General features: G+C 39.7%; 2 protein-coding genes across 3 annotated transcripts in view; both read left to right on the forward strand.

The window, feature by feature from the left end:
* Nucleotides 1-10,150, forward strand: part of LOC117941195 (acidic leucine-rich nuclear phosphoprotein 32 family member E-like) — an 18,787-nt gene extending 8,637 nt beyond the window's left edge. Inside the window, exon 3 of the mRNA XM_034866284.1 lies at nt 10,007-10,150. Coding sequence (XP_034722175.1) covers nt 10,007-10,150 — 144 coding nt within the window. The remainder of the gene's footprint in view (nt 1-10,006) is intronic.
* Nucleotides 3,776-8,578, forward strand: LOC117941196. Of its 2 annotated transcripts, none has more exons than XM_034866285.1 (8): nt 3,776-3,934; nt 5,054-5,117; nt 5,444-5,726; nt 5,950-6,113; nt 6,272-6,554; nt 6,774-6,937; nt 7,092-7,374; nt 7,994-8,578. In XM_034866285.1, exons 2-8 carry the CDS (start codon nt 5,054-5,056, stop codon nt 8,136-8,138), a joined length of 1,386 nt encoding a protein of 461 aa, XP_034722176.1. In that variant the 5' UTR covers nt 3,776-3,934; the 3' UTR covers nt 8,139-8,578. The 2 variants fall into 2 exon arrangements, with proteins under 2 accessions (XP_034722176.1, XP_034722177.1); XM_034866286.1 differs by having other exon boundaries at nt 5,950-6,095.
* Nucleotides 10,151-10,867: the final 717 nt, after the last annotated feature.

Raw genomic sequence — 10,867 nt, forward strand, 5'->3', positions numbered from 1 at the left:
GTGTGTGTGTGTGTGTGTGTGTGTGTGTGTGTGTAACTGGGAGTACAATGATCTCCAGGTCAGTTCCCCGGTAGAAGGTTGTGAGAACCTGAGTTACGGGTTACCTGAACGAATCGTTAGAAACAGTCTTAGTAATGAAGTGAACGTCTGAGAGATAACGAGCTTTCTGTAGATCTGGGTGATCAGAGACGGTTTGGAACAAAGAAGAAACTGTCGAGGTCAAAAACATCGAAAGTCAGTTCAGTGTTTTTCAGAGAAGTGTATTAAAAAACTTATTGGTCAACTGTTTCAGTTCCTGTTTCTCAGAACAAGACGTTTCACTTTTCTGTTTCTGTCGAGTCAGCAGCACAGAGGTATATTTAGACTCTGCATGTTCAGCTCGGAGACTTCAATCTATTATCGTTATCTTTACTCATTTAACCTAACTTTGAGTTAGTGTTCAGTGTGTTTGTTGCATACTAAAGCATCAATGCAACACACTAAAATCTAAACTTTACAAAGTGTGAAGAAGAAGAGGATGAAGAAGAAGAGGATGAAGAGCATAACTCGGACACGATGCGAATCTGAAGAATGTTCAGACACCAAAATCATTTTTGTGTTCTATATCCTCTGAGAAAGAGGTCGTCAACCAGCAGCAGAATATCATCTCCATATACGTTGTCCTAATTTAATTTACTGACGGCCAAAGATGAAGTCAATGTTAATGTGTTGATGTTTACACAGAGACACACACACACACAGTTTGTTGAAAGTGAATCTACAGTTTTGAGAGGTGTCGAGCTCTTGCTGCGGCATCGTTTGATTGCACTTGTTGTCAAACTGCATATTTTCAGATCTACGAATATTATGTATCTGGAAGCTCTTCGCTGTCTGACAGCAAGGTATGGACCTGAAAATATTCATGTCTCATTAACCTTCATGTCGTCCTCTGGTCAAATTTGACCCGTTTTTTTAAATCACACGTTGCCATTTATTAATTTATTTTACACTTCACTCTCCATTGCTTTGTGTAGAATAATGTTTACTTAAATTGTATATGTATGGGTTTTGGTTTCTTCCCGTCTCCAAACGTTTTTCTGGGTCCAAATTAAAAATTTAAACTTTTATTGTAACTTTTTCACACTTTTGTCACATTTTTCTGATGTTTATGTTCATTTGTTTCAGGGCTTTGATGTTTTGAAGCTTGTTCTGATGTGTTTGTCCCTTTTTTCAACAATCTTTTATCCATTATTTTCTTTAAATGCTATAAAACAGGAGGGTTAAATACATCATCTGTGGACATTCAGACATCACTATTATGTTATGTTATGTTAGTGACTATTATTGCCCGTACTTATTATTATTCCGCCTGTTTTTTGATCCAATACTGGTCCCGGAGCGTTGCCAACACGCGCACACACAACACATCGAAACGTGCGTAATGATCGGGACTGGTGTCCTATGACTTTTTGAAGAGATTTGCTGTGCGGTTTTCACAAAATCATTGGTGGAATGTTGAGAGACAGAGTGAAGGACGGGACGTGACGGGGGGGCTGCACAGTAACATTTTCTGACATTTTTTCAAGTAAATTGCTCTCTCTCCAGTTTTCACTCTTCATACATCATTGTTGGTCAAAACGTAGGACATTTTGTGTCAATTGCAGACATGTAAACCATGGAGTCCATCGTACGTAAATCTTTGGCTCCGGTCATACCAACTGCCGATGTAAACTATTTATTATGTTTCTACATTAAAGTATGGCGATACAGCACGGTCCCAAAAAGGGGGCGTTTTGACCAATGTTGAGCGATTTTCCCCTCCATATGCTCCTCTCTAACTCTCACCATCCACCACATACACACACATTGGAAAATCTGAGCCGGTCTGAAAAGGAGACAATACGTAAACTGGGATTTGGGAGAAACCGTGCTTGATATCTGAACGCCCATTCAGCCCAATAAACACCAAAGTCTTGTCTTCAGTTTAAACTTTTAATCATGTTTCTACGTTAAAGTAGGGCGATACAGCACGGTCCCAAAAAGGGGGGGTTGGAGCGATGTTGAGCAATTTTCCAAAGATTTCCCATTCAAGTCAATGAGAAATATTTCGCCAATTTTGTGAAAACCGCACAACTAATCTCTTTTAAAAATCATAGCACACCATTCCCGATCATTACACACGTTTTGATATATTTTGTGTGCGCGTGTTGCCAACGCTCCGGGACTAGTAGCGGGACAAAAATGTGGTGGAAGATGGAGAATAAGTATGGGCAATAATAGTCATTGCACCGATTGCTGCTGTTGCAGCACATCGGCACACTGAACTACTCTCACCTTACCGGCTCCATTTTCTCTTTAATACTTTTGTAATTTTGTATTTTTTTCTCATTATAGTTTTATTTAACTATTACGTAAGTTTTTAGTCTTTATTCAGTGTGCTGATGTGCAGCAATTGGCACAATAACCAGTGTTTCTCATACTTATTTGTTATTCTCCATCTTCTGCCACATTTCTGTCCTGCTACTAGTCCCGGAGCGTTGCCAACACGCGCACAAACAAGACATCAAAACGTGTGTAATGATGAGGAATGGTGGGCTATGACTTTTCTAAGAGATTTGCTGCACGGTTTTCACAAAATAGGAGTTAATGATAGTTAATAATAGTAAATGATTTTAACTATGGTAACGATGGCCTTTACTCAACCATTGTCGAATCACTTTAGCAACTCGTACTGCCACAGGAGAAGGAGAAGAAAAGGAGAGGACAAGAAGAGGAGAGAAATAAAGGAAAGAAGATGAAGAAAGGAGAAGAGGTGTTATTGGTCGGCATGATGTCTTGATGGACTAACTGACCAAATGACTGACTCCTAACTAACTTCAGGCCTCAAAACCAACAGCTGTTTTCACAAAGATGAGACATGAAGAGAGGAGGAGGAGAGGAAGAAAGGAGAAGAAGTGTTATCTGTCAGCCAACATGACATCACGCTGGACCATACTCACCAGAAACCATGTAAATAAACAGTAATTTTAGCATTGTAAATCACACCTTTCATTCAAAGTCGACAGGAACCAAATAAAACTATGAAAAGCTGTTTTTGGTCTTCACTACACTTTTCCAACCATGAAAAACTCTAGTGTTGGTTGAAATAAACACATACTTTACTAATTTACATGTGAAAATATGTTGGCTCTATACATGCTAAAAGTACTATTTTTTAAATGGACTCTGGTTGGTTCAGCGTAGCTACGTCACAGCTGTTTCTGGGAAACAGAAAGGCCTTAAATAGGAGTCTATCTCTGAAGGGTAAAGACATGTCAACTTTACCTTTAGTTAATTATTAGGATGTCCATCAAGTAGTAGGCACACTGGTAAAATTTCTGCAGATTTTCAAGTCTCTACTTGTGGCTGTTTTTGTGCTGCATTTTTCTCTTCAGAAGCAATAAAAAGCCATTTTTTTCTCAACTGTTGACAGCAACATCAGGGAAAGTTTCACTAGATCCAGGCACAAGTACGGACAAAGACACTCTTCATCTTTCCCCTCCAGGTAGGAGGATGTCTTCCCAAAACACACAGACACACACAGACACACACATACTCTCACACACGCACACACTCACACACTCTCACACACACACACACACACACACATAGGCACTTTCATTCACACACATTCAGACCACAACCCCACTCCCCCCCCCCCACCAACAGAAACCTCTGGAGGATGGACTCAACCTAGACTACGCCTACGTAAACCAGATTTTGGATGAGCCTATATATTTTGGAAGATTGTGAAGATCCGGACTGCCGCTGTCCGCTCCTCCCAAAGCAGAGCCAAGACTTCTACACTGGGAACACCCCTGACAACCATCAACAGCCCCGTGTGCCCCTGACGACCATCAACAGCCCCGCGTGCCCCTGACAACCATCAACAACTAACTGACGCTACGCCGATACTGTAAGTACTGTAATACCTTAATGGGTAAAATGTCAGTATTACCTGTCAGCAGGTGTAACATGTAGGAAGTCAAACTTCTAAAACTACTTTTTACAACTTGTTTATTTACGGTAAACTACCCAGACATTAAATATATTCTACTTTACTATAAAGCATGAGAATTTAATATTTACAGTTTTTTACAATTGCTATTAAAGTTTTTCAATACTTTTAACAACTTTCCTAAACTCTTAACCCTCATGTTGTCCTCGGGTCAAACTGACCCGTTTCTACGTGTTTTATATCAGAAATATGGATTTCTTTCAACCAAATTGCCCAAAAATAACATGGATGATTCCATTCGTTATTCAGGTAAAATTAATAATTACTTTCATTGAATTTTTGGGGTGTTTTATTTAATCTCATAGAATTTTAATTCTTTTTTTTTAAGGGTTTCAAACCAGTTTCGACTAAACTCTGACATCTACTTGTCTGGGATCCATTCAACATCCTCTAATCTTAACTAGTCAAAAAAAAATCATAATTTCTGCCTTTTTAACTAAAAATGTATGTATAATTTGATAAAAATTAGGTTTGTTGACCATGAATTCCAAGAATAAATGTAAAACCTGTTACTAAACCAGCTCAGGTGAATTTCTGCAGCAAAAAAACAAAACAAAATTCAGCATTAATAAAGCCAACTAAACCAAAATGTAGAGAGGCTTCAAGAGGAACTGCAGTTTAAAATACAACCTATGACCAATGCAATCACTCTAGTCTAGTGCAGGGGTTCTCAGACCTGTTTTAATAGTGAACCCCCTTTGAATTGTGGTTTTAAACCACGTACCCTCTGACCAGCGTAAAACATTTTTACATCTATAGAAAAGGAAAAATACAGTGTCGGCAGTAATAGATTTACTAAACTACAACATTTAAATGTTTAAATTTCAAATCTTCAGAAACCATCACTTAATTCATTTGTTATTAGAGTGTTAATTATTTTATGAATTATGCATTAAATATTTTTAAATGAGAATTTTGCAAAAAACTTCATGTACCTCCGGAAATACTCAAGTATTGGGAATATTGTCTGAGTGATTGTAAAAAACTGTAGTGACCTTTTTGAATGTGTTTCTCCAGATGATGACTCCAGCGCTGGTCTTGGTCTTGCTGGCTGTTCTAGGACAGAGCAGCGGCCAATCAGGTGAGATTATTCTTTTGATTGCTTGAAATACATTATTGATATTCCACCATTTATTCGCATTTTAGTATTTAATAGAAATATGTAATGATTCTCTGTCGCGTTCTCTCTCGACATATCTGTGTCTTTATATATCTATGTATCTATCTTCGTTTTCACATTTCATTCCAACTGGTGATTTATACCAATTAACGGGACCAATAGATGACGTTGACCAGTCATATTCAAAGTTGAATCAAATATACAGACTGCCTGATTTTTGGTGGAAATTGTGTTCAGCTCAACACATGTAATATGTCTTTATTGAAACATGTTGTCACCTTGTCCAGAGCTTAATATTGCCAGAGGAGGAAAGGTGACTCAGTCCTCCCTGTATGAGAAGGAGGTTCCTGAAAGGGCCATTGATGGAAATCGTGCTAGCAACCTGGGACAGAGATCCTGTAGCGTCACTAACAATGATCTGAAACCCTGGTGGAGACTGGACCTCCTGAAGACTCATCAGATCAACACTGTCACCATCACCAACAGAGAAGATTGTTGCCCCGAGAGAATCAACGGTGCTGAGATCCGCATTGGAAATTCCCTCCATGACAACGGCAACAACAACCCCAGGTAACTGTACCTTCTGTCTTATAGTAGATTTAAAAAATTAACATTGGTTAGGCCAGACATTTCAGGGGATTAGTGCCCTGGATGTCTACATACTTCCCTAACAGAACAATATAGTTTTCACAGCAACAGCATGATCTGAATGTAAATACCTCAAGTGGTGAGATGTATCCATAGTCTGTCTGGTAACCATGTTCTACTCATAGTTCGGTCTTATTTCCTTCAGATGTGCTGTTATCTCGTCTATGGAAGCCGGGAGCACCCAAACCTTTGAGTGTCATGGCATGGAAGGTCGTTTTGTCAACATCGTGATTCCTGGAAGACAAGAATTCCTGACACTGTGCGAGGTGGAAGTCACTGGCCAGGCTTCAGGTATCACTGCTCCAACTGGTGATTTCTACCATTTAATAGGACCAATAGATGATGTTGAGCCGACAGTCATAATCAAAGTCAATCAAATATACAGACTGCCTGATTTTTGGTAGAAAATGTGTTCAGATCAACACGTGTGATATGTCTTTATTGAAACATGTTGTAACCTTGTCTAGATACTAATATTGCCAGAGGTGGAAAGGTGACTCAGTCCTCACTGTATGAGAAGGAGGTTCCTGAAAGGGCCATTGATGGAAGTCGTACTTGCGACCTGGGACAGGGATCCTGCAGCGTTACTAACAATGACCTGAAACCCTGGTGGAGACTGGACCTCCTGAAGACTCATCAGATCAACACTGTCACCATCACCAACAGAGGAGATTGTTGCCACGAGAGAATCAACGGGGCTGAGATCCGCATTGGAAATTCCCTCCATGACAACGGCAACGAAAACCAAAGGTAACTATAGTTTATGTCTCATTTTAGATTTAAACATTAACATTGGATGTGTCAATTTCAGGGGATTAGTGCCCTGGATGTCTACATACTTCCCTAATAGAAATCCATAGTTTTCAAAGCAATATTATGATCAGAATGTAAATACAACTGGTGGTAAGATGTATCCATAGTCTGTCTGGTAACCATGTTCTACTCATAGTTCTGTTTTATTTCCTTCAGATGTGCTGTTATCTCGTCTATGGCAGCCGGGAGCACCAAAACCTTTGTGTGTAATGGCATGGAAGGTCGTTTTGTCAACATTGTGATTCCTGGAAGAGAAGAATTCCTGACCCTGTGCGAGGTGGAAGTCACTGGCCATGCTTTAGGAAACACTGCTCCAACTGGTGATTTCTACCAATTAACGGGACCAATAGATGACGTTGAGCAGTCACATTCAAAGTTGAATCAAATATACAGACTGCCTGATTTTTGTGGAAAATGTGTTCACATCAACACATGTAATATGTCTTTATTGAAACATGTTGTCACCTTGTCTAGATACTAATATTGCCAGAGGTGGAAAGGTGACTCAGTCCTCCCTGTATGAGAACGAGGTTCCTGAAAGGGCCATTGATGGAAGTCGTGCTAGCAACCTGGGACAGGGATCCTGTAGCGTCACTAACCCTGATCTGAAACCCTGGTGGAGACTGGACCTCCTGAAGACTCATCAGATCAACACTGTCACCATCACCAACAGAGGAGATTGTTGCCACGAGAGAATCAACGGGGCTGAGATCCGCATTGGAAATTCCCTCCATGAAAATGGCAACCTTAACCCCAGGTAACTGTCAGGTCAGAAACGGGTTTCTTATATCCAAATTGCTCCAAAATAACATAGATTCATGGTATGGAACCTATACAACATCCATGCATCCATGTTCTTTGCAGGTCAAATTATTGATTACTTCCATTGAATTTTGGTTATTTAATTTAATTTCATGGCTTTAGAAAAAAAAAATGTTTAAATGGTTTCTAAACAGCATCCTGACCAAACTCAATGTCTTCTGATCTTAACTACTCTATAAGTCAAAATCATTCATAATATTTTATTTTTTTCAAACTTAAAATGTAGGTATAATGTCATCTTATCAGGTTAATTGACCATGAATAAAGAAAACAAAATGGGCAAAAACGTTTTTAAAAAAACTTCAAAAGAGGTTCCAAACAAAGTGCAGATTTTAATCTTGACCCAGAACGGTGAGTTCAGGGACAACGGTGAAGACAACATAAGGGTTAGCATTGGTAGGAATCACAGGAGATTAGGGGCCTGGGTGTCTACGTAGTTCCCTAATGGAAAGCCATACATCACATCAGGATTTTAGTACCACTGGTGGTAAGATGTATTTATAGCCTGTCTGGCTAACCACGCTCTACTAATAGTTCTGTTTTATTTCCTTCAGATGTGCTGTTATCTCGTCTATGACAGCCGGAAGCACCCAAACCTTTGAGTGTCATGGCATGAAAGGTCGCTATGTCAACATCGTGATTCCTGGAAGAAAAGAGTTCCTGACCCTGTGCGAGGTGGAAGTCACTGGGGCCGTGTGAGAGGAAACTGATTCTCAAATAATTTCTCGGTTTATGTTCACTTAATTTTAATGCTAGTCCATGCAGGTTAGCATATTTGTTGTGTTTTTGCTTTGCACACAGAGCAGATTTTAGGTAAAAGACTTGGTATTACACATCATAAGGTTAGGACAACCATATACTGAGGCTTTGTGTTAAACTGATACCGATGGTTGTTTTATATATCAGTAAACATACAATAAAGGTTACTGTTCAAATTTAATTAGCGAAAGAAATCTGCTCTAGTAAGTGATCATACCTTCTGCTCTGGGCCGTTAACGTGGCGAGAGATGCATTATCAAACCGAACTGTGGGAAAATAAAAAGCAACGGGTGAGAAATGACATACAGCGCACTGGTTGCATTGTATTTGTTGTAATTCTTCTTGGGCTTGTTTCTGTCTGCTGGACTTACATATACTTGCAAAATAAAGATTACCTTACCAGCTAATCTGTGTTTTTTCCTAACTGTCTGTTCGTCCCGACTTGCTTGGCTGTATTTTCATATGAGTATTATTTTTGGGTAATGGACAGGATACAGAGAGAAACATATAGATAGGAGCCCTGTACTCTACATGTTTAAGCATCCTATAAGTTTAATGTTGATAGTCACCTCTGTAGTTACATTTTATTCTAATATGATGATCGGGAATGGTGTGCTATGACTTTTCAAAGAGATTTGCTGACGACAACATATTAGCTGACCATTAACACCTCTTCTCCTTTCTTTATCTTCTCTCCTTTATTTCTCTCGTCTTCTTGTCCACTCCTTTTCTTCTCCTCCTCCTGTGGCAGTACGAGTTGGTAAAGAGATTCAACAATAGTTGAGTAAAGGCCATCGCCACCACAGTATACCATAGTTAATATCATTCACTATTATTAATTATCATTAATTCCTATTTTGTGAAAACCGTGCAGCAAATCTCTTAGAAAAGTCATAGCCCACCATTCCTGATCATTACACACGTTTCGATGTATTGTGTGTGTGCGTGTTGGCAACGCTCCGGGACTAGTAGCGGGACGAGGATGTGGTGGATAATGTGCTATCTAACCTCCAGAAGAGCTTCAATAACATTCAGCACTTAACACACAAATTACACACGCCATCCCACCTGACACTAAAAGTCATATTATGGTATGTCAAAATACGTTTTACAAAAGTCACAGTATAGTTTGTTGAAAGAAGTGGTAAAAGGTTTTGGTATATAGGTATAGTATACCGAACGTAACAAAATGGTACGCCCAAAATAGTCATAAAAAGTCATAGTGTAGTATGATAATAATACAGATTTTCTTTTATTTTTAGGTTATTTTTTATATTTTCAGGTTATTTTTTATATTTTCAGGTTATTTTATTTTCAGTTTATTTTTAACCCTTGTGTTGTCTTCCCCTCAACCATGACCCAGGAAAAACGGTTTGGCCTCTTTTTTCAACATTATTATCCTTTTTCCCACAATTTTGTTGCTTCTCCAACTTTTTAGATATTTTTAATGTTGACATTTTCAGTGCTTATTTCCACGGCACATTTGTTGTGACAAAAACAAATAAACAGAAAATGGGTCAAGGACAACATGAGGGTTAAATGTGTAGACGGTTCAGGACTCCCTTTGTTATAAGCCGTCTTAGTTATTAAATCTTAAATGTCGTCCACTAAATCCTCCTTCCTGCACGTTTTGGGTCCAAGCCAACATCTCTAGACGCCGCGGTGCTCTGCTCTGATAGACAGGACCTGGGACAGACATGCATGTTGGACATTAGTCCAAAGCAGATGAGATGCTTTTTATCACTTCCTTTTTGTAGGGGGACAACATGCTAATGGTACGCAGAGCATCGGTAACCACACCAGCAGAGCTGGAGGGAGGGGGGGAGGTGTCTGCTGTGAGGAACTCATTAACATTCTTTAAAGGGGACAAGCATCTTCATGGACGTGGTCCAGTGTGGATCCTCTGCCTCGGACTTTCTTTGGGTTTATGTCATCGAAGCTACTTCAGTTGATGAAGACCTGTTAGCCTGGGTGAAGGTCTTTCTGGTTCCTGTTGGTGTTACATCACGGGTGCAAGACATGCTTCAGCAGCTAAGAACTGATCCATAAACAGACTGGAACCTTCCTCAGGAGCAGGCTGGTTCCCTCGCTGTCTGCTTCATGTCCCTGCTGCAGTCAGAAGATGCTGATTGGCTGCAGAGGGAGTCTTCTTGCCCAGGACATGTGAGAAGGTCTGGTGTGTTACATCATTGGTGCAGGACATGTTTCAGCAGCTACCTGAAGACTGGAATCTATCATTAATCATCACTAGTTCTGCAGAAACGGTGTTATCACTGAGCATCTAGAGCCTAAAGCTCATATTCCCCAGTGTGTGTGTGTGTGTGTGTGTGTGTGTGTGTGTGTGTGTGTGTGTCTCAGTATCTGTGGACAGATCTCATTAAGATGATATATTTCAGTGTTACTCTGTACATTTAGATTTTATTGCATGGACGACTGTTATAAACGTGTAACGCTGCTGCTTCATAGCCAGGACACCCATAGATTTATAAAGGTCAAATATGAAATAATGTCTTCCTGTGTTGCATGTGCACTTTAGCATGTCGCACAGAACCACTAACCATCAACACGTAGACGTTAACACGTTATTGTAGTCTGTATTGTCTCTTCTTGTGTCTGACCCTTTATAAACTGTAGAAGAGAGTCAGGCGCCATCTTGTGGCCCAGCCTTC

This window comes from Etheostoma cragini, unplaced genomic scaffold, assembly GCF_013103735.1.
Source record: "Etheostoma cragini isolate CJK2018 unplaced genomic scaffold, CSU_Ecrag_1.0 ScbMSFa_4654, whole genome shotgun sequence".
NCBI lineage: Eukaryota > Metazoa > Chordata > Actinopteri > Perciformes > Percidae > Etheostoma > Etheostoma cragini.

Bases quoted from the DNA above. Each gene is read 5' to 3' on its own strand.
- LOC117941196 (XM_034866285.1), top strand. From the start codon at position 5,054: ATGATGACTCCAGCGCTGGTCTTGGTCTTGCTGGCTGTTCTAGGACAG. The intron at 5,727-5,949 runs GTAACTGTACCT...TATTTCCTTCAG, and splicing joins AACGGCAACAACAACCCCAG to ATGTGCTGTTATCTCGTCTA. The intron at 7,375-7,993 runs GTAACTGTCAGG...TATTTCCTTCAG, and splicing joins AATGGCAACCTTAACCCCAG to ATGTGCTGTTATCTCGTCTA.